The sequence below is a fragment of the Anastrepha obliqua genome, chromosome 6, assembly GCF_027943255.1.
Source record: "Anastrepha obliqua isolate idAnaObli1 chromosome 6, idAnaObli1_1.0, whole genome shotgun sequence".
Classification (NCBI taxonomy): domain Eukaryota; kingdom Metazoa; phylum Arthropoda; class Insecta; order Diptera; family Tephritidae; genus Anastrepha; species Anastrepha obliqua.
In genome coordinates, this window is record NC_072897.1 from 70,518,402 (window position 1) to 70,543,227 (window position 24,826).

At 38.4% G+C, this 24,826-nt stretch overlaps 2 protein-coding genes across 2 annotated transcripts; both read left to right on the top strand.

Annotated features, from left to right (window-relative positions):
- Positions 1–218: 218 nt before the first annotated feature.
- On the top strand, positions 219–12,905 carry LOC129250689 (uncharacterized). The gene is made up of 4 exons (XM_054890294.1): positions 219–525; positions 596–831; positions 899–1,020; positions 12,659–12,905. Exons 1-4 carry the CDS (start codon positions 420–422, stop codon positions 12,903–12,905), a joined length of 711 nt encoding a protein of 236 aa, XP_054746269.1. The 5' UTR covers positions 219–419.
- Positions 12,906–13,448: 543 nt separating this feature from the next.
- LOC129250691 (28S ribosomal protein S35, mitochondrial-like) lies at positions 13,449–19,300 on the top strand. Its single transcript, XM_054890295.1, has 4 exons — positions 13,449–13,489; positions 16,791–17,067; positions 18,020–18,041; positions 19,094–19,300. The coding sequence occupies exons 1-4, from the start codon at positions 13,449–13,451 to the stop codon at positions 19,264–19,266; spliced, it is 513 nt and encodes a 170-aa protein (XP_054746270.1). The 3' UTR covers positions 19,267–19,300.
- Positions 19,301–24,826: the final 5,526 nt, after the last annotated feature.

Consider the following 24,826-nt stretch of genomic DNA (forward strand, 5'->3'; position numbering starts at 1 on the left):
GTATCAATTAAAAATAGAATCGGCATGGGGAAGAAAATAGTTTCTCATAGGTTTGCGTACTCAAATTCCCCTTTATATACAAGTTACAACTTCAACGAATTCTTTTTGAGTATCGATGCACCTGATTGTTATTGCTACTTAAACCATTTGTGCCTATAAAAATTTGTGGTTTTTTCAAAGATAAGGCAGGTCGGGAATATATTGTAGGAAGGGTTTTTCTTAATAAAAGTAGTTTTTTCACTGAACCTGTACATTCAATGTCGTCGTTAGGGATTGCATATGTAAGCAATCTCAGTGATAATGAAGAAATATTTGCAATCACAAACTTAATTAGCAAATGTATTTTTTTGCCAATAGGGGATAGGGCAGTCATTGTACCAATTTTACATTATTTCTAAAAAAGGGTGACCACTTGAAGAATGAAGGGAATGAAGAAGAGTTTTGTAACGAAGGCATCGCAAAAGGAAATGTTCTGCGATTCAGATAAGGTGAATAACCAGCTAAAAGCAAAATGTGCAAAACTTGGTAAATATCATTACGGTCCTTTTTATTTTAATACCTAATTTTTATTAAAATTGTATACTTCTTTTGGCAGAACTTGAGAACGAGGAGCTAACTAAGTTCCTGCAAGAGCTAAGAGCAGATATCTCACAATTAAAAACAGATGTATCAACAATAAAAAATAGTACGGCAACCCAAGGTGTGATTCTCGAAAAACTTGTTCAGAAGGTCTTACCAAAAACATCAAATTTAACCATTTTGCCGTTCAAAACGATTGAAGAGATTAAGTCTGCAGACAACATTTTATCGCAGTATCCTCGGGACGAATTGGTATTGCTTAATATTTACCTTGTCATATTAGAACTATTAACTAGTTAGGTATTTATTATAATTTCAGGTGGCATACGTACGCAATACCGTAGGTGTTACTCCGATAAGAAAAATTGTTCCTTTCTTATTTGCTGAATCTACTATGCCTTTCATTAATTGGGATGGTCGTCACCAAAGATTTGCAATCAAGTCTCTTCAATTTTTCAACGAAATAGTTTTTCGTACGATATTTGATAAATTATATACTCAATGTCGAAGTATTATTATACATTTACCTTATTTTCATATAACAGGTGCAGTTCAAGGTCCCGATATGGATTTTTCCAAATTTGACAGTGAAATGCGGAAGGGGATCCGATCCGCGAAAAACAAAATGTATAAAAACAAATCCAACCAGTCTTAATTATTTTCGAAGCATATCTTAATCTACCATAATTTATTTTGTATGTAAGACTCAACCTTCATCACATTTTTTTACCATTTTTAAGTTAACGATTTATGAACGTTAATGTAACGTAATGAAAACTTCCTTATTTTAAAATGAATTCCAGTGTCCTTATGTAAAAAAAATTTATTTTGAAACATATATGTATGTACATATATGAACATTAACGTAGCGTAATGAAAACATCCTTATTTTAATATAAATCTCATTCATTTAATTTGTGTAACAAAATACAGAAGTAAATTCTTCGTTAAAAGTATTTTGTATCTTTATAAAAAAAAAATAATAAAACAATAACAACCCAAATTTTTGTTTTAGTTCAATGTAAGTACATAGAAACGTAGGAAACGATGCCCATCTCACTCGCATTATTGGATAACAAAATGATGTGCCTCTACACCGCGGTATTAGCCGCGCATTTGGTGTGCTTCACTCCAGCATAGTTAGATGCATATTCGATGCACATATCCTTCGCATTCTTAGATGCGTCTCTATAGCGCAGTATTAGTCGCGTAGTTGATGCACATCACTCCTGCATTATTAGTTACATATTCGATGCACATCACTCCTGCATTATTAGTTGGCATTTACAAGCGCCTCTTTCACGAATCTCGGGAAGCGTATTATCTGCGCAACATTCAAATGAAAGTGATGCGCCAATTTCCAATGACATGCCAATGGGAAAAGATGCGGTATGTGAAACAAGAGCGATGCGCTTTAACGCATCTACGAAACGCTTCTGAAGCGCTTCCGAAGCGCTTTTCGCCCTATAGGGTTATTACAGACAAACTAAATAATATTTTGATGTAGGTTTTTTTTCTAAATACTCTCTTACCTTTCTATATTTATGTAGTAATGTTGGTTTCAGGACGAAATAATTATTTTAATAATTTTTTTCCACTTTTTTAAAACACCGTTTTTTCGCAAAATCACAAATATAGCTCCGCACTGAAAGCGTGTACAGCTGACTGCCAAACAACTTGGTGTTTGCTTTCTCAACACAGTAAGCTATAATTTAAAAGAAAATTCAAAACAATAACTAGAAAATAACGGGAGGTAGAGGCTCGGAAACACAATGTTGCGTATATGCAACATCGGGCATGAGAGGGTTAATGGAGAAATTACGTATTTAAATGTTTATAATTATTTGTCTTAAAATTAATTCAATTGAAATATAATAATTTGAATTGAAGTGAGTTTGTAGAATCCAAAGCTCGTTATATCCTTTTCGACTTCTACTTTTAATTAGTCTCATGTACATAATGTTATTTTATTGAAAACTGTGTGTTGGTTTACGTAAATTTGTATATATTATACGTAAATATTCTATGGTTGAAAAGCGTAGGTAAGGGAATTGAATGTGAGCTTGAGATATTTTACAAAAATTAAAGGTAATGTGCTTTAACTTATTCTGTTCGTTGTTTGAGATTTTTTTTTTTTGTTACCCACTTTCTGTGTTATATTAAAAAATCGCAATAAGTCATGTTTTTAATATAACTTATGTTTTTCGGGTTCATAACTTTATTATTATTAAATTACTTATGTATATCAGTTTTAAATAATTTCATTTACACATAAATTTTTCAATTTTTTGTTTATTTATGTACATATTTCATACTGATTGTGCTTATTTTTAGTATAAGTAGGTGTTTACGAGTAATAATATGGGCAACCGCACACTAAATACTAACCTCAATGGTGGTGTGGAAACTAAAAATTCCCAATTTTTGTTTAAAAAAATACCTAATTCATGTTTCTACCGGTGTGGCAATATTGGAAAATGTTATAAAAAATGCACATTTTTCAGCGCTCTCACGAGAAAAAGAGTTTCACATCTAGTCATCTATGATGTAAACGGTTGCAAGACACGTTTGGTTGAAGACACGAATATATTTAGTTTTTAACAGAGCAGTTGAAAAGGTATGATTAAAAAATATTAACCATGAGCAATATAAAAAAAATAATTACTAATTGAAAACTAGCAGATCTCGATCATCCCCATCTTAATTTCAAAATGGCACCGCACGGAGACATTTTTACCGCTTTAACGCCTTCTCTAGCGGACATAACGGGAGCGATTGAAAAAATACAAGCAGCGATTGCAGCAAAAACGCTGGTATGTATTCTTGCTTCATGATTCAATTATTATTATTATTGAATCATGTCTTGCTTAATTTTAAAATGATGGCTTTGTGATACTACATAACATGTTTGTCGAGAAAAAAATTTATTGAAAGTTTTACCTATTATTTGTTTGGTTTCACAATGGATGACAAATTTTTAATATTTTTAGGGTTTGTTACACCAAGTACATACATTAGTTACAATCAATTTAGGAACTTAGTAATTTAGAATTTTAAAAAATTAACATCACGTTGGACATTATCTTCGCTTACAGTTTAGAAATAAAACACAGGGCAAAACTTTCCTTTACTACCACGATATATTTGAATGGGGGGCGGAGGGGAAGGGGCGTGGCACCACCCACAACGCCCATTAGAAAGAGCAAGGTCACACCATTATAACTATGAAAGTCCCAACCCCCTAGTGTCCCTATAGAACCCCAAGGAGAAGTTTAAAAATTAGGTTTTTTCCGACCGCATTTGCAGTTTGTACTGAAATACAGTTGAAGAGAAGAGTATACAGTAGTCGTCAACCCAGCAAGCATTTAACTTAGGTTTTATATTTCATAGCACTTATGAAAACGTTGTTTTATCCTAAAAGTTATGAGTGCCGATGGCGAAAATTTAGGTCAAAAATTGTCCGATTTTGCATTATTTCACTATAAATAAAATTTTTTTTTTGTAAAAATATTTGTTTTTGTAATATACATGTATATTTGAAATCAAAAAAGCGCCGCAGGCGAAAATTTGGACTACAAATCGTGCGATTTTTATTCCAAATTTTCAGTATTTGTAAAAATATTTGTTTTTGTAATATATATATTATGTATATTTGAATTGAAAAAAGCGCCGCAGGCGAAAAGGACTAAAAATCGCGCAATTTTTATTCCAAATTTTCACTACTTGGGAAAATATTCTTTTTTGTAGTATATACATATGTATATTTGAAATCAAAAATGCGCGACAGGCGAAAATTTGAACTAAAAATCGTCCGATTTTTATTCCAAATTTTCAGTATTTGTAAATATATTTGTTTTTCTAATATTTCTAATATTATGTATATTTGAAATCAAAAAAGCGCCGTAGGCGAAAATTTGGACTAAAAATCGCGCGATTTTTATTCCAAATTTTCAGTATTTGTAAATATATTTGTTTTTGTAATATATAATATATATTAATATATGTATATTTGAAACTAAAAAAGCGCCGCAGTCGAAAATTTGGACTAAAAATCGTGCGATTTTTATTCCAAATTTTCAGTATTTCTTTTTGATATATGTATATTTGAAATCAAAAAGGCGCCCCTATAAATAATAAAAATAATAATAAAAGAATTGTTCCCTTTTGGTTGACTGGGTTTTTTTTATTTCGCTTTGTTCTTCTCTCTCTCATCGTTCGTGTGACAGTTCGCTCCTCAAATTTATTCTGCACGGTATTATTACCGGTTAGAAGAACATTTGTAATAATAGAATTTTAATAGAATTCGGACGGTTAGAAGAACATTTGTAATAATATAATAGAATTTTAATAGAATTTGGACTATTATTTAGTAGAAATAGCTTTTAATCGAATCTTAATGTAATAAAGAATGTTTACAAGTGATTTTGTTACTTTTCTGTGTTTGTATTTAAGTGAAATAAGCGACTGTAATAGGGCATTTTTTCAAGCTTATCCAAAAAAGATGCATTTTTAACGTTAAATATTCCTATTAATTCTTAATTTTAATTTATAAAAGGTAATATAAATCAAAAGGCTGATACAGTGACTGCATTTGCGTGTTATAATTTTTAAATTCGGTCCACGCACTTAGACATTATAAGCAAAAAAGAGGTTGTCTGTAAAGTCGGTTTACTGACGATAGTTTAACGTGATAACGTCATAAGAAAATACTGATTGAATGGTTGTATTTTCAAAAGAAAATTTTAATTTTATTTGTTTGATAGATTTTTTGTATGAATATAGAGAATGAGTTAACATTAACATAACATAATATACTTTAACATAACATAACATAACATAACATAACATAACATAACATAACATAACATAACATAACATAACATAACATAACATAACATAACATAACATAACATAACATAACATAACATAACATAACATAACATAACATAACATAACATAACATAACATAACATAACATAACATAACATAACATAACATAACATAACATAACATAACATAACATAACATAACAAATTACCCCGTACAAAGCACTTATCAACAGCTTTCATTTGATACCCATATTGTACATACACAACCAAAGGTTACCCGGGTCCACGTTTTGACCTATATCTCGAGACGCCAGTCACGGAGCGGCATGAAAAATACTCTGTACTAAAGCATTCACCAACAGCTTTCATTTGATACCCATATTGTACATACATGTCCGAAGGTTACCCGGATCAATACCTACTTAACAATGTGTGTAAGTTTGGTTTAATTCGGTGCAAAGACACGGCGGGTCCACGTTTTGGCATATATTTCGAGACCCTGGTCATCAATAGGTATAAAAATTAACCCGTATTAAAGCACTTATCAACAGCTTTCATTTGATATCCATATTGTACAAACACATTCTAGGGTCCACGTTTTGGTCTCTATCTCGAGACCCTAGCCACGGAGCGGATGGAAATACTCTGAACTAAAGCATTCACCAACAGCTTCCATTTGATACCCATATTGTACATACACATCCGAAGGTTACCCGGGTCCACGTTTTGACCTATATCTCGAGACCCTGTCTACCAATAGGTATCCAAACTATAGGGAAACCATCTTCAATACCTCCTTAACAATGTGTGTAAGTTTGATTTAATTCGGTGCAAAGACACGATGGGTACACGTTTTGGCATATATTTCCAGACCCTAGTCATCAATAGGTATGAAAATTACCCCGTATTAAAGCAGTTATCAACAGCTTTCATTTGATACCCATATTGTACATACACAACCAAAGGTTACCCGGGTCCACGTTTTGACCTATATCTCGAGACCCCAGTCACGGAGCGGCATGAAAAATACTTTGTACTAAAGGATTCACCAACAGCTTCAATTTGATATCCATACTGTACAAACACATTCTAGGGTCTACGTTTTGGTCTCTATCTCGAGACCCTAGTCACGGAGCGGCATGAAAAATACTCTGGACTAAAGCATTCACCAACAGCTTTCATTTGATACCCATATTGTACATACACATCCGAAGGTTATCAACAGCTTTCATTTGATACCCATATTGTACATACACAACCAAAGGTTACCCGGGTCCACGTTTTGACCTATATCTCGAGACCCCAGTCACGGAGCGGCATGAAAAATACTCTGTACTAAAGCATTCACCAACAGCTTCAATTTGATATCCATACTGTACAAACACATTCTAGGGTCTACGTTTTGGTCTCTATCTCGAGACCCTAGTCACGGAGCGGCATGAAAAATACTCTGGACTAAAGCATTCACCAACAGCTTTCATTTGATACCCATATTGTACATACACATCCGAAGGTTACCCGGGTCCACGTTTTGACCTATATCTCGAGCCCCATTTCCAAAATAAAATATAATCCATGTTACTCGTGGAGGATGTAGTTTTCGAATGGTGAAAGAATTTTTAAAATCGGTCCAGTAGTTTTTGAGCCTCTTCATTACAAACAAACAAAGTTTTCCTCTTTATAATATTAGTATAGACAACATATCTTATAAGGTATATGCTAAATATTAATAGGACTATGAATAAGTTCGTGCGGTTTTACAACAGATGGCGTAACTTGATTATTATTCCATCGATCCACATTTCCAAACATTCATTCGTAAGGCACAAACGTCAGTATAAGTGTTTATATAAGTTTTTTATTTGAAGCGTAAACAACAATATTTTTACCACACTTGAAAATGTCGAATTTCGTGCCAAATAATGTGTTTTTGCGGGGAATTCTTTAATATGAAGAAAAAAGCAGCCGAAAGTCATCGTATCTTGGTGGAAGTTTATGGTGGGCATGCTCTATCTGAGCGAACGTGCCAGAAGTGGTTTGCACGCTTTAAAAGTGGTGATTTTGGCTTGGAAGACGAAGAACGCGAGGGTGCGCCGCCAAAGTTCATGGATACCGAATTGGAGGAATTGCTCGATCAAGATCCGGCTCAAACGCAAGAAGAGGTTGCAAAAACTTTGGGAGTTGATCAATCAACCATTTCCAAACGTTTAAAAGCAATGGGAATGATCCGAAAGGTAGGCCATTGGGTGCCGTATGAATTGAAGCCATGAGACGTTGAACGCCGTTTTATGGCATGCGAACAACTGCTTCAACGGCACAAAAGAAAGGGTTTTTTGCATCGAATTGTGACTGGCGATGAAAAGTGGGTCCATTACGACAATCCAAAACGTCGGGCAACGTATGGATACCCTGGCCATGCTTCAACATCGACGTCGGCGCAGAATATTCATGGCCTGAAGGTTATGCTGTGTATCTGGTGGGACCAGCTGGGTGTTGTGTATTATGAGCTACTGAAACCGAATGAAACGATTACGGGGGATGTCTACCGACGACAATTGATGCGTTTGAGCCGAGCACTGCGAGAAAAACGGCCGCAATACGCCGATAGACACGACAAAGTTATTTTGCAACATGACAATGCTCGGCCACATGTTGCACAAGTGGTCAAAACATACTTAGAAACGCTCAAATGGGATGTCCTACCCCACCCGCCGTATAGTCCAGACCTTGCGCCATCCGATTACTATCTCTTCCGATCGATGCAACATGGCCTGGCTGACCAGCACTTCCGTAATTACGATGAAGTCAAAAAATGGATCGATTCGTGGATTGCGGCAAAACCGACCGAATTTTTCACAAAGGGAATCCGTGAATTGCCAGAAAGATGGGAAAAAGTAGTAGTAAGCGATGGACAATACTTTGAATATTAAATTTGTAACCATTTTACGTCAATAAAGTTTCAAATTTCGAAAAAAACCGCACGAACTTATTCATAGTCCTATTATCATACATTTTTTCCTTCATATATAATAAAAAAATTAATAATAATAACATTTAAACAACAGGTATTATTAACAAACTTGGTTTTATTTTAAATTCTTCAAGTGAATCAAATTAATAATAATCAATAAGAAGGCATATGCAAATACAAATACGTGAATTTATATATGTACATATGCGCATATACATACATATATATGTACGCTCACTTAAGTAGGAGAGAGCAAGATGTCGAACGTTGCCGTTCGTTTGCTTTGTTTGCTTTGTCGTTCGTTCCGTGCTTTCGCTTGCAGTTCATTCAATGCAATAAGCAAGGTAACGACAAATGAGAAAGGTAACGGCAATGAGCAAGGTAACTACATATGAGCAAGGTAACACTAATGAGCAAGGTAACACTAATGAGTAAGGTAACTACATATGAGCAAGGTAACACTAATGAGTAAGGTAACACTAATGAGCAAGGTAACACTAATAAGCAAGGTAACGACACATTTTTTCGTGCGTGCAGCCTGTTAAATCGAATTATAAGACGTTATCACGTCAATATATCGTGGTAGAAAAGGAAAGCACAGCCAAACACAGTATTATCTATGAACGCAGTGACGTTTTGCATTAATTAAACAACAATTTTAATTCTACTATGTAACTGATGCATATTAACATAATTTTATTTTTTAAAGAAAAAGGAATTGTTTTACGATATGCTTTTGGGATTCCAAATATTAGAGCAATCTTCGCAACGCAAGCAATCGGAAGCGTATAATTTGATTTTAACATGGCTGAACTTGTTTGTGGTAAAACTAAATACTAATGTTTTTATATAAAAAAGGTTGTAATTAATTATTCTTTATATCACATTAGAATAGTCAGTCAAATATTATTACTCAAATGAAGTGTGAAAAATTTGAAAAAATTCTTCCTTTTGCTGTAACATATATGATTCGTTGTCTACAACACAAAGCAAAAGAAATAGACTCTTATCATTACCAGTTATTGGAAATGATACATAAACTGTTGAGCAACGTTCGACCAGGAGTTCTTGAGAAAATAACGACAATCGAAACTAGCATTATGTAAGTATACAATAAACCTTTTCTAATTTACCATTCCTTACATATATATGTACATATGTACTCACAAACACATTTTTTAGAGCTGGTATTTGGTTTCCAATTCCCTTCGTTAGTGATTTCAACACCCAAATGATGGCGCTGCGTTTACTAGTCATGTTACTAAAGTGTGTAGATTCAAAAAGTCTTCAAAATGAACTTGATAAGATTCGAGGTGTACCCAAATCTTTCATGAAGAATAAGCTGACCGAAAACGTAAGATTAAACTGGATTTGAACTACGTTAAAATTTAGAATACATATGGATTAAAACACGTTTTGTTGGCAACTAAAAACTTATTGTTAAGAAATCTGCAGGCACCCCAATACTAGGACTCAGGTGTTTAGAAAGTCGCTAAGCCTCTTGTTTCAAATATTGTAGAGAACTTTTATATTGATGTATGTATTCATTATAGAATTTTCCGATTAACTGTTAGGAAGCATTTTTGAAAAATGTTTACGGAATATCTAGAGTTTCCGATTATAGTAAACCAGGAAAAAGTCAAGCAAAATGGCGGTCTATTTCACATTAAAGTTGTAGTATCTAGGTTAAGTTAGGTTAGGTTGAAGCGGTTGTGCTGTGGGACACCCTCAGGCTCATAGCCCATTGCGATGCCGCGTGGGGAGCTTGTCCGTATCTCTCCTAAAACCAGTGTGTGCTTTTCAAAAATTTTAAAATGTCTCTGATTTCTGTAGAACTGAGATCTTCCAACTCATTAAAAAATTGTTTACCCAGAATAGTAAACCTGCGTCTGGATAGAGCAGTGCAGTGGCACAGTAGGTGCGAGATTGCCTCTTCCTCGTCCTCATCTAGACAACTTCTACAGAAGTCTTATGTTTGCACACCCACCCTTTGGGCGTGTCTACCTATTAGACAGTGCCCGTTATGACTGAGATCAATGTGCTAAGACTGTGTTTATTTTGGTTTAGCAGAGATCCTTTGCGTTTAGCATTTAGAGTCGGCCACAGTTGACGAGCGATTTTGCAGGTGGTTTCATTACGCCATCTTTCGTTTGCTTTTTTTACAATTTCTTCAATTTTACAATTTCATTCTTTCCCTATGTCATTATCTATGTACTCATCAGACAATTTATTGCCGAGTCTCGCTGGTTCATCGACTCTACAGTTACCCTCAATGTCGCGATGGCTAGAAACCCATGTTACTTTTAGGTGAAATGACTCAGCCATCTCGTTAAGAGATTTGCGGCATTTCATGGCTACTTTGGAGGTTGTCGACTGTTTTGAGAGATCTCCTATGATCTGAGAAGGAGTTGTCTGTAGACACTCTCCAGTCCTTTAAAATTTGGGCCCCTCGTTCATTGACACAAGTGATGTCTAGAACTTCACTTCTCGTAGTTGTTACAAAAGTAGGGGTATCACCTATGTTACTAATATAAAGATTGTTGCACATAATGAATTCAAAGATATACTCACCACGTGCGTTTGTGTCTGAACTGCCCCAGACATGATGATGTGCATTAGCATGAATTGGGTGCCACACCTCGATGCTTCATGAACTGCGTCTCTTATGAGTGGTGATGGAGGAGGTTGCTCCGCGTCGTGAGCCATATAAGAGGAAGCAAGCCATATCGTCTTTCCGCAGGACTCCACCGCTGTGATGACGTTATCCGCATCGCTAAATTGTATTAATAACATTAATACATTTCTTTGTTAGTATGCATGACCTGGGTTTACCTTTATCAGAGACATAAACCAATTTGTATTCACTACTGCTCGAACCGCAAACCCGATCTTTTACGACCCATGGTTCTTGGATGAGCACGATATCCTCTTTCTGCGAGACGGAGGATGAGTGCGACTAAGGCCGCCTTACATGGGTGAAAATTGATTTGTACAATCCTCACCATCGCTTTTGTTCGTTATTGAAGGGCAACCAACCACGGTTTGGTCTGCGTTCTCTTCATCGGATGTAGGGGGGAGAGACTCCTCATCCTCCATAGCAGAGAGGTCGGAGTATTCCCCCTCCATGTCCTCTAAGGTAACCCTTTCGAAGAGTTCGCCTACCATGGCGGAGATGAAGACCACCTCATCGTTGTCTATGACAACCTCGTTCGCTTCCGCAGATGAAGTTATATTTTCTGCGGAGGTGCTCTTGCTAGCTACATCCTGTCTGTAGACATGGAGAGTCAGCGCTTGGAAGCCGTAGTTGATCTTCCATTTCCTGTTGGCAAGTGGGTCCAACGATTCCTCACTGAGGATTATCACGAGCAGGCTCCTCTTGCCGTCCACTTCGCAAATCTTTGCTACCTTCCAGTCACTGGTAGGTAGTTCGGGGTTGCCTAGCTTTACACGGTCCAGGACTTCCTCTGGATCAGAATGGAAGTCTGGTATCCAGGCTCTAGATCTTGGCCGGTTAGGAATGTCTTCTCGGCGGACCACATCAAGGCGGGCCCCCGGCCAAGGTTCCCCTATGCGATTAATCGCTAGGGTGTATAGGTCCACGGAACGTTGGTCAGTGCACCTTATTAGTTTGACGCGGGATTAAAACAATCCCGCATCCAAGCAACTGGGTGGACGTCCTGGATTTCCTTTCAGGATGTCCCAGTACACCTTCCAAAAACTCCTATTTATTAAGTCCCAGTTTGCTTGAGAGATCGCACCATCATGGGAACTGCGATCAATCACCGCCCGTACATGGATTCCTTTCGCTACTTCCGCGAAAGACCTCTTCGTCGTGACATTAGTCATTTGAGTGGCGGACACCTTAGTTCAAATGAGAGTCATTAAGGGCAGTCCATGAGTTGATTGGAAAGAAGATAAATGAAGCCACAATATATTAAATATTATATTATAATATGCAAACTAAAGTACATGTCGTCCATAGGTTCGATAGGATTCACGCCTTTGAAAGGAAATGCTTTTAAAAGCTAATACGGTTTTTGTATAACATATTGTGGACCGATGAGTCATCATTTTAGTATGAGGGTACCTACTTTTGGAAGAAAATGCTTAGCCTACAATGTTACATAATGCAGCCTACCAACAGCTTTGAGGTTGGTTCAATATAATGGCCAATAATTATCGGAACGCCCGGGTTTGTAACCGACCAAGGACTATCACTTCAGTAGCATTCCCTGTATATGTATGGGGAATTGAATATAATTGATCGCACTATATGTAGCTGTAGTCACGCATACTTTGGTCATGATGACTATAAAAAAGATAGTGATGAAGATTTGGAAGCACCATCACTGCAAAGTAATGGGAAACGTTCATATAAAACCAGTGCAAGCATTGTGAAGAAGTACCGTAGGAAATGTCCAAAATTGGAAAATGACTTTGAATTAGGCTTAGATATTATGGAGGACACCGATTCGGATGATGGCATTAGTATTTTCAAAAACCCCCACTCATACGCACAGATATGAATGAGATACATGTCTTGACATGTGACACGGATGATGAGTATAGTACGAGTACGGATGTTAGTGCCAAAAAACCTTCCTCGGAAAGTAAGGAAAACTTATTGCGAAAAAGGAATTTGATTGGCAATATATTGTCAGAGCAAATTGCAAGAGTCCCAGTAAATAAGGAACGAGTGAAGAATGGTTATTATTTGTGCACAATACATAATATTCAATAGCACAGCATTGACTGATTTATTTTATTGTTACAGCTTTAATGAAATCAAAGACATTTAATCACCACGGGCTGTTGAACACTGTAGTTGTTTCAAAAGGAAAACAAGAAATTTAGTCTAGTGCGAGTACGCAAAGGTCCGCGAAGTATTATGGTCAAATGTAAGTATTCAATATTTGGAGTAAAATTTAAAAACATGTTTAGATTGTAACTATATTTTTGTAGCACTCGCAACAACGGCTAACAAACGCCAAGCAGTGCGCACAGTAAATACCAATGGCAATGATCAACAACATCAACATTCCCATGGCAGCCAGTTCTACGTTACCGGAATGACTCGGGTTTTCTTTCCCGAACAAGGGCTGCCGCCCCAGTATACTAGCCCTGTCTAGTGTACCGTATTTTACCCCAAATCTTTCGTCACAGGAGCAACTCATTGCAGCCAGTTTGCTCCAAATACTTCTCTTCCGGGCTGGCGTCGAACCCAACCCCGGACCTGAAGTATTCTAGTGCTGCATCTGCCACAAACGGATCCACCCGAACTCCACCTCGGTTAGGTGTAACCAGTGCAACAGGTGGTGGCTTCTTAAGACCTGCTCAGGCCTTAAGACACACAGGGAGTGGTCCACAAGGTATGTGGCCACGTGTTGCTCCCGCTCAGAGGCGGCCCCCGCCTCTACGGCTACACTGCCCTCAGTGCCGGCATTTCACAGTGCCGCCACTAATAACACCTCTACGGTAAGGAGCCCCCAAGAGCAACAATACTCCCTCACAAACCCACAACCCTCCTGATCCTACCCTAGTGCGGGGACAAACCAGCACCTCTTGGTCCCCCGCACAGTCTGCTCCGTGTGTCAGACCGTAGTTCCTCGGAACTTGACAACTGTCCAATGCAATTCTTGTAGTGGCTGGTGCCATTTTCGGACCACCACCCGTGAGTGGACACGCGACTACCTTGCCCCCTGCTGCAGAGCTCTGCACCCGCAACCGCCCCCAGTGGCGCGGCCATCAGACAACATCAGGCCACCACCCATTTTGCGGAACGCACAGCAGGACCAACGCAGACAACATCACGCATCCCTCACCCCCCGAATTACGAGGACACTCCCGCGAATCTTCAAGCTTTTGCAACTGAACTGCAACGGACTCACGAGCAAGATTGACGAGATAGTCGATTTCATGAGTCGGTTCGGAATTAAGATAGCTGCGGTCCAGGAGACAAAACTGCACGCTAGCTCCCCCCTGATCACCAGGGACGGCTACAATGTGCACCGTAAGGACCGCGAGCGAGACAACGGTGGTGGCCTAGCGTTCATAGTACACCATTCAATACAGTATCGTCTTATTGATGAAGGCATCGACCGCAGGGACAGCACCTTAGAACGTCAAGGTATAGCTGTCCGGTCAGGCGATGCCGAGCTCGAAATATTCAATATTAACATACCCCCTGTCACCTGCTGCCCGGCAGGATATCTCCCCGATATTGGTGCGCTCATCAGGGGAGAAAACCGATTGGTAGTTGGTGACTTTAACGCGTATCACGATCTTTGGCATTCAAGCCTGCTAAATGATCGTAGGGGACAGCTATTGGCAGAGCAGATAGACGATTCGACGTTCAGCACTGTAAACGACGACGCCCCCACCAGGGTAGTGGGCAACTGTAGCAGCTCGCCTGACATAACAATTGCTAGCGCAGGTCTGATAAATAGCATAACCTGGCGACCTATGCTATCGCTTGCATCAGACCACTTGCCCATTATCATCTCGATCGAGAGACCTGCCGACTTTGTTTCCGCGGATCACCGGTCATACGTCAACTTTAACAAAGCTGATTGGACCAGATTCGCAGAATTTACTGAGGACATCTTCGCAGCCCTACCCACTCCCACTGATGTGCGCGCAGGCGGACGCACAATCCGCAAGGCGATCACAGCCGCCGCGACTCGCTTCATACCCGCTGGACAGATCCGGGAATTACGTCCCAATTTCCCAGCCGAAGCAGCCGTTATGGCAAACGAGCGTGACCGTCTACGCCAGGCCGATCCCGGGGATCCTCGAATAAAGGATCTCAATTCGAAGATCCGGCAACTGGTCACCCAACATAAGCGGACCAAATGGGTAGAGCATCTGAAGTCCTGTAACTTCACCTCTGGTGTGAGCAAGCTCTGGTCCACCGTAAGGTCCCTGTCGAACCCGACGAAGCACAACGACAAGGTGGATATCACATTGAACGGTCGTACTTCGTCGGACCCGAAGAGATGCGTGAGCTATTTTAGCCGGCAATTTATACTGCATCCTCCGGTCGACAGATCCAAACGTTGTGCCACCAGACGGTTGCACAAACTGCCATACAACAGTGCACCGCTTACTTTCACCAGCGGCGAGGTTCAGGGGGCTATCAAACTAATGAAACCATCAAAAGCCATTGGCCCCGACGGACTTAACATGCTGATGTTGAAAAAACTGGGCCCATTGGGAGTAGAATATCTCACTAAGGTCTTCAATCTGTCCATGGCCACTCTCATCATTCCTGACAAGTGGAAAGTAGGGAGAGTGGTCCCACTACTGAAGCCTGGGAAACCCGCCAACCAAGGGGAGTCTTATCGTCCGATAACTCTCATTTCCCCAGTAGTGAAGACACTTGAAGCCCTTCTACTCCCATTCCTCACACAACACCTGACTCCAGCCCCACACCAGCATGGTTTCCGTAGAGTGCACAGCACCACCACGGCACTCACCGTCATAAACACCCAGGTAAACCGTGGACTAAACCAAAACCGCCCCTGCGAGAGGACTGTCCTAGTAGCGTTGGACTTACAAAAGGCTTTCGATACAGTCAGCCACGCCACGCTACTAGATGACATTTTACAGTCGACACTCCCGCCAGGGCTGAAGAGGTGGTCCGCGAACTACCTGAGTGGTCGTCACTCGTCGGTGATATTTCGAGACCAAACCTCCAAACAAAGAAAAATAAAGCAAGGAGTACCGCAGGGTGGTGTCGTTTAACCCTTGCTTTTCAATTTCTATATTTCGAAACTCCCCCAGCCACCAGAGGAGTCTCATTGGTCTCATACGCCGACGACTGCACGATAATGGCGTCGGGCAATGACATTGATGGCCTATGCTCTAAGGTAAACGACTACCTGGCCCGCCTTTCTCGCTTCTTCACTGCGAGAAATTTAAAACTTTCTCCACCTAAATCCACGGTGACCCTTTTCACCACCTGGATAAAGGAGGTCAAGCTGCAACTTCAGGTGCACCTCGATGATACCCCAATACCGACGGTTAATAACCCCAGAATTTTGGGAGTCACCTTTGACAGCTTGCTCTCCTTCTCAGCGCACACAACCGCTATTGCAACGAGAGTACAGAATCGCAACAAGGTCCTCAAGTCGCTCCCCGGCAGCACTTGGGGCAAAGACAAAGAAATGTTGCTGTCGACTTTCAAAGCAATAGGCCGACCGGTCACTGTGTGCGTGTCGGGTGCTTGACGCTAATATCTAAAATTTTTGATTTTCATCATGCAAAAGCCGACAACAAATATGTGTGACACGAAGCAAGTACGAGCTGGACATGCATGCTTGAGCACCGCCAGGGGCTAAAAGAAAGGCGAATTGAAGGTGGTGTCGTGCCAAGGATGGTGAAATACAAGGCTGCGCCTTCCGAATTGCCAGCACTGATTACTGTCACGCTCTGCCCACCATACGAAATCCAGAGGCTAGACGAATAACACTAAAAATTAAGTTGTCTGACTTGAAATTTGATGCGCATGCAAAAGACAAATTTTTACGTCTGGTTGGTGATCGGTATAATCCGTGCACGGATATGTTAACTATTGTTGCAGATCGCTGTCCTCTGAGGAAACAAAATTATGACTATGCCATGTACTTATTAACTGCATGCTATCATGAATCATTTGTTACTGAACCATGGGAAGCCAACAAATCAGAAGCAGAAATGGAACATTACATATAGTCCAGTCAAAAGAGACGAAAAAAATAGCCAACTTCATAATTTTAGGAGGATGCGAGTTTATGGTTTTATTATGTAAAGCCCATCACTGTGAACTAAAACTTGAGTTTTCGGGGTCGGGGGTTGTGTCCCGCGGCCGCCATCTTGGAAATAAGGGTGCAACTAGTTTTTGCGATTATCTCGTGAATTTCGAAAGTTACGAAAATTTTGTAAAATACTTTTTTGTAGATAATAATATTATCTACAACTTTCATTCAAAACTTTTTTTTGTAAAATTAATAATAAAAAAGTTATAAACAAAATTACGCGAAAAATTAAGGGATCAATTGTTTTAAAGCGTAATAACTTCTTTTTTATAGATTTTATGGAAAATATACTTTAGAGCTTTTTTATAGAGCATTCTTTTGTGAACATTTTTGTCTATAAGTTTTTTCCGCTATCTTTATTTAGTCGTATGATTTTGAGCTGCTAAGCGGAGCAACCAACACATTAGCGAAGCGCGTACATGATTACACAGGCCGACAAAATTTAACCAACATTCAGACCCAGAAACCAGACTATATATTTCCGAAGGTTTATGATGCGCTGAATCGAAATCTGGCCTCAGAATTGCTCTATCTGCTCTGGTTTTCGAGATATCCTAACCTAAAAGTGCAAAAAACTCCATTTTTGCCCATATTTGAGGTTATGTACCCTTGCAGATGTTTTCTTTTACCAAAATTAAAGGATGGCATCTTTAAACACAAGCCTTCTTTTTTCAAATGGCGTTTTGTTTGCTCAAATATCATTTTTTTTCGCAGAGATATCGCATTTTGAAATTTTCATGTTTCGAAATTTTCCTACACCTGAAAATCGATTGAGATAACATAGACATGATATAGTCGATTACTAATTTTCTTGAATTGAGGGCCTGATATATATGGATTAATAGTATGTAAATTTGGAGTTTGTGGGTAAGCCTGCTTGCGGTTAAGTGGGTTAGCCTGCTCGCGGTATGATAGGGGTGGTTTCTAGGGGTTAGGGCTGTGTGTGACACACTTATGGTGTGAGACAAAATTTTAAGAAAAATAAGACTCAATTCAAGAAAATTAGTAATCGACTATATCATGTCTATGTTATCTCAATCGATTTTCAGGTGTAGGAAAATTTCGAAACATGAAAATTTCAAAATGCGATATCTCTGCGAAAAAAATGATATTTGAGCAAACAAAACGCCATTTGAAAAAAGAAGGCTTGTATTTAAAGATGCCATCCTTTAATTTTGGTAAAAGAAAACATCTGCAAGGGTACATAACCTCAAATATGGGCAAAAATGGAGTTTTTTGCACTTTTAGGTTAGGATATCTCGAAAACCAGAGCAGATAGAGCAATTCTGAGGCCAGATTTCGATTCAGCGCATCATAAACCTTCGGAAATATATAGTCTGGTTTCTGGGTCTGAATGTTGGTTAAATTTTGTCGGCCTGTGTAATCATGTACGCGCTTCGCTAATGTGTTGGTTGCTCCGCTTAGCAGCTCAAAATCATACGACTAAATAAAGATAGCGGAAAAAACTTATAGACAAAAATGTTCACAAAAGAATGCTCTATAAAAAAGCTCTAAAGTATATTTTCCATAAAATCTATAAAAAAGAAGTTATTACGCTTTAAAACAATTGATCCCTTAATTTTTCGCGTAATTTTGTTTATAACTTTTTTATTATTAATTTTACAAAAAAAAGTTTTGAATGAAAGTTGTAGATAATATTATTATCTACAAAAAAGTATTTTACAAAATTTTCGTAACTTTCGAAATTCACGAGATAATCGCAAAAACTAGTTGCACCCTTATTTCCAAGATGGCGGCCGCGGGACACAACCCCCGACCCCGCAAACTCAAATTTAAGTTCACAGTGATGGGCTTTACATAATAAAACCATAAACTCGCATCCTCCTAAAATTATGAAGTTAAATCCTCTTTTGACTGGATTAATATTTGAACGAAATAAATCAAAGCAATCGGCTGAGGCTATAATAAATTGGGAGAACTCATGGATACTACGCAAAAACTGCAGGTCAATCGAAGCTTTGCACAAAGCGTAGAAAATCTAATAAACGAAGGCGAAAACGAATATAATTTAGGACGATATAAAGAAGAGGTTTTAAAGCTGCTAAATATAAGTACAACACAGTCTGCTTGATGTGCGAGATATTTTTCCGGCACTTTGCGTAAAACCCTAGTGTTTTATAAATAAAGATATAAAATGTAAATGCAATTTTAATTTTTCACCTGATTATGAATCTTATATATAAAAATGGAGACGTTTTTTTGTGTTCGTTAGTCGCCGATTCACGCCTAAACGCATTCACCGATTTCAATCAAATTTTCACAGATCATTGGTATTGGTCCATAGATGGTTTATGTGAAGTTTTAAAGAAATCGGTAAAAGTATGCGTGCGTTGTGTAAGTGTGAAAAATACAATATTTGCGTGTTTCCCTTATGCGGACATTACGTATACGGAATGAGAATACACGCAAATGAATAGAATATACACAGTCATGAATAACATTGTTTCGATGTCGGGTGCCGTATGCGACTGTATTATTCGTAACGCAATAGTTGTCCTCTCTTTTCTTTCCTTTTTATGCATGCATGACACGGCATCAAAGCACATTGCTTTTTTTTTAACTGGAAAAATATTTTGAGCCTCATTTGAACGTTTTATGATTTAGATAAAATAAAAATTCGTTAAATATATTTGATTCCATTAATAACCATAAGCCTGTATTTTTCGAAGCTCAAAGTTTTTGGACAAATATTGAAACGTTTACTTAAATTAAATGTTAAATACATATATGTATATAAATGCTCAAATGTAAAAGTTTAGATGGATTTAAAATACAGTAGGTTCTGTTTTTATGCGGTAGATACGTTCCGCAAGAAACAGCATAAAAAAAAACAGCATAAAAAAAGCTACTAGTTCTATAGTAAAACTATAGATACGTTTCAAATGCTAAAACCGCATAAATCTGAAATAATGTAATAAAATCGCATAAAAAAGGGCACTAGTCCCATATTATAACTATAGATACGTTCCATAGACCGCATGAATCTGAAATAATTAAATAAAATCGCATAAACAAAATATTGTATTTTTGAAAATTATATCTTTATTTAAGAAACGTCAGAATCGAAAAATAAATTTAAGTCAGAAATAGAATCAGACAATACGCGCATGCTGCGCGTTCGCTTAGGATTTGGCGTAAAATCACTTTCGTCACTTTAGGAAATGTACACGTCTGATCTAGATAGTTATGCAGGCGGTTCCATACTTGTAGGGTGAGCATTTCTGATGTAATCTGTGATGAGTTTTTGCTTAGCTGGTTTAGAATCTTGTTTATATGTACAATTCCCGATAGGTCGACATGCATTTTGTAATTAAAAAAAAAACCGCACTATTTCAAAACCGCATAAAAAAAAGCCGCATAAAAACAGAACCTACTGTATACGAAATTATTCAGCGGTTGAATCCATACATTTTTTGAAATCCATCATATGGATCGACAGTCGCCATAAATGTTTTGTTTCAAAAATAAAATGTGTTAATTTGATGGTAGCTCGAGTATTAAGATCAGGTTTCTATTAGTATAACTTTGTTCATGGGTTTGCGTAATTTTTCTGTGATGAAAGTCTAAAACCAAGAAAAGAAAACGCGAAAGCCGACGAGCAAAATGTAAAAAATAAATCCTCCTGCATGTATACACATATACTCGAAAAAGTTATGCTAACACTTTTTTCATGCATTTACGTAGACAATTTTATATGGGCAAACGTACGTTTACGAGATAAATGCCTAAAAGCAGGTATAACTAAAATAGCGCTCTCAGGCATTTCTGTTACAATTCTTCTGTAAATTTCATGCTCCAAGTGTTCGAGCATTGGTATAGCGTTGAAGACAAATGCTCAGGATATAATACAAAAATGCATATTTACTTGATTTCACATAGTAATATTATCATTGTTAAAAGAGAACAAGTTTGTATTAGGTAATAATTAAATAATGCAACCTTATGTGCTGCTTTGACGAGTGGGAAACCCAAAATAAATAATTATATTTGTATGTGTGTTTAAAAGAGTTGGATTATTTTGTGAGTGTAAGCAGTTTCAAAGTCAAAGAGTAGTTGCAACATTAAAAAGTACCTGAAACACATTTTCATTTAACAACTAAAATCGCAAATATGAGTGTGTTTTTCATTGTTGTTTTTTTTTTTTGGGAAAAAATTTATAAAAATAAAATATATTGTGCGTAAAATTTTAATAATCAGTGAAAATAAAAAAACGGTGGTTTCGTTGTTGTTGTTAGCGATTGTAATGCACATTGTAAGTTTTTCATGTTTTTTTGATTAAATTCATTACTTTTCAATTATTTTGTTTTAACTTATTGGAAATCAACTTATGCGGCCAAAAGAATTAGAAATTTAATTTGAACAATAGAAAAAAGAAAATTATATTACTTACTGGAATGGGAAGAGTTTTGCAACAATGCAAATTAAATGTGTGGGATGAATGTGCAATGGCACATAAAAAATCAGTGGAGGCATTGGATAGAACTTTGAAAGATTTACGTAATAATCAAGAAATATTTGGTGGTGCTTTAATATTATTGTCTGGTGATTTTCGTCAAACTTTGCCAGTAATTCCCCGTTCAACACCAGCAGGTGAATTAAAAGCATGTTTAAAGACATCCCATTTATGGAGGCACGTAAAAACTTTGACTTTGAAAACAAATCTGCGAGTTTATTTGCAAAATTATGCATCGGCTGAAGAATTTTCAAGACAACTTCTGAAGATAGGAAATGGACAAATTCCTATTGATGCTGCTATTGGCTTAATCACTTTGCCAGATAATTTTTGTAATTTTGCACACACGAAACAAGAATTAGTTTCAAGTGTTTTTCCAAATATTGCGCAAAATTATCAAAATCACAATTGGTTAGCTGAAAGAGCAATACTGGCTGCGAAAAATAAGGATGTTCGTCAATTGAATGCGAATATTTTAAATGATATGCCTGGTGAGATTCTAACATTTAAATCAATTGATACAGTTATAAATCAAGATGACGCTGTAAATTATTCAACAGAATTTGTAAATTCCTTGGATTTACCTGGACTGCCGACTCATCGCTTACATATTTAAAGTTGGTGCACCAATTATTTTACTTAGCAGATTAGCAGAAGCAAAAAGGTCATTAATAATCTTATTGAAGCAACAATTTTAAAAGGAAAATTCAAAGGTGAAGACGTATTGATTCCGCGTATTCCGCCGATTCCACCAGATTTAGCTTTTGACTTCAAAAGATTGCAATTTCCAATACGTCTTGCATTTGCAATGACAATATACAAAGCACAAGGACAATCGCTGGAATTATACGGAATTGGCTTAGAATATCCATGCTTCTCCCACGGACAATTATATGTATCATGTTCACGTGTAGGAAAGCCATCAGTTCTGTTTATTTATACCACAACTCAGGGCAAAACAAAAAATGTAGTTTACGAAAAGGGTTTGCGTTAGTTTAAGTTTAAAATTAACATTAATTTTATGTAAAAAAAGAATAAATACACATAGAGTGAATCTAAATCGAGTGTTCATTATTCATTTATAATTTTGATATGCCTAGCGAAGCAGGCAGAGGGTCCGCTAGTAGACTAATAGAACACAACATGGCGAAAATAATTGAGAAGTTGTGACCAGCATCTGACTGTTAACTGGCTCTCAGCGATTTTGGTTTTTTTATTTCTCTATTTAATCGACGAACATCGAAGATCCTTACAGACGAGTTAACGAAATTCAGTTCAATTAAGAAAAGATTCTAATTAGAAAGGATAATATTTATAAAATTGAGTTAAAAAGATTTTTGAAAACGTATATCAGGCAAGTAAAATCAATTATTATATTTTTTGATATCATATTGAATTCATTAATAGGACGTGCATCGTTTGAATAGATGACGTCACAGCGGCTTCTGAAGGCGCAATCTCGTATTGCATCATTCAAAAAAATTTTCCGCCGGAACAACTATCATAATTCCTAAATGTGATAACCCGTACCTTCTAGCAACTTCTGTCTTGCCATTTGGCATTCATCTTTTAGTATGACATTCGTTCTGTTTCGCGAACGTTTAGGATTTGCCACATTGCCATCTAATCGTCCCGACACCAAATTCTTTGATCTAAACGGAGCCAATCTGCCCAGATGAACCTCTTTGACTTTCCTCTTTTCAGTTTTGCACAAAAACTTGCTGTTGTTGTTGTTGTTGTTAACAGCATAGGTAGCCCTGTCAGTGCAGGCATATCATCGTTCGTCTTCGTCTAGCTCATCTAGGGGTAGGCCCAGGAAACATGCTGTTTCGACAGGTTGGGGCCAGAGGGAGAGGGGTGTTAGATGAGTCGGTTTAAGGGGGCATGTGAAGAGGTGGTTAGTGTCGTGCGGGGTACCTTCACATGCCGGACATGTGTTTGGTATGTCGGGGTCGATTCTGGATATGTAGGAGTTTAACCTGCTACAGTATTCAGAACGTAGTTGTGCCAGTGTTACACGGGTCTCACGGGGAAGCTGGAGCTCTTTGTCTGCAATAGGTGGTGGTTGGACTCCGATTACGGCATGCACGGGACGGGAGTTCAAGAAGGTGGTAACGGTCTCCCGGTGAATGTCGTTTATTGACTGTCTAAATACTGTCCGGTCCAGTAGGTTACGGTCAGTTTTGTCCTGGATTTCGTCAGCGTAGTCAAGGAGGTGTCTCCTGACGTGCCTGGGAGGCGGCTCAGGCTCAAGCAGGTGTCTGCAGGGATGAGACCTGCGGTAACATCCAAGCAGGAACTGCTTGCTGAGTAATTTGTTGTGCTTCAAAACTGGGAGCATTTGTGCCTCGTTATGAAGGTGTTGGATGGGTGACATCAGAAGGCACCCGGCCGTTGTCCGAATGGCGGTTGTATGCGCAGAGAAGGAGAGCAAGCTGTCAAAGGTTATTCCCAAATATTGGGGTTATTTACCGTCGGAATTGGTGTATCATCGACTTTTACCTTAAGGGACAGCTTGACCTCCTTTGTCCAGGTGGTAAAGAGGGTCGCCGTGGACTTGGTGGGGGAAAGCTGGAGATTCCTCGCAGTGAAAAAGCGAGAAAGGTCGGTGAGGTAATTGTTCACTTTGGAACACAGGCCATCGATGTCATTGCCCGACGCCATTATCGTGCAGTCGTCAGCGTATGAGATCAGGGAAACTCCCGCTGGTGGTTGGGGGAGCTTCGAGATGTAGAAATTGAACAGCAAGGGAGAAAGGACACCACCCTGCGGTACGCCTTGCTTAATCTTTCTCTGCTTTGAAGTTTGATGTCGAAATATCACTGATGAATGCCGACCGCTCAGATAGTTCGCGGACCACCTCTGGCGTGGAATGGCTGACTGTATCGAAAGCCTTTTTCAAGTCCAACGCTACTAGGACAGTCCTCTCGCAGGGGTGGTTTTGGTTAAGCCCGCGATTTATCTGGGCGTTTATGGCGGTGAGTGCAGTGGTGGTGCTGGGCATTCGTCGGAAACCGTGCTGATGTGGGGCTGGGGCCAGGTGTTTCGTGTAGAGTGGGAGTAGGAGGGCTTCAAGTGTCTTCACTACTGGGGAAATGAGAGTTATCGGCCGATAAGACTCCCCTTGGTTGGCGGGTTTCCCAGGTTTCAGTATCGGGACCACTCTCCCTGCTTTCCA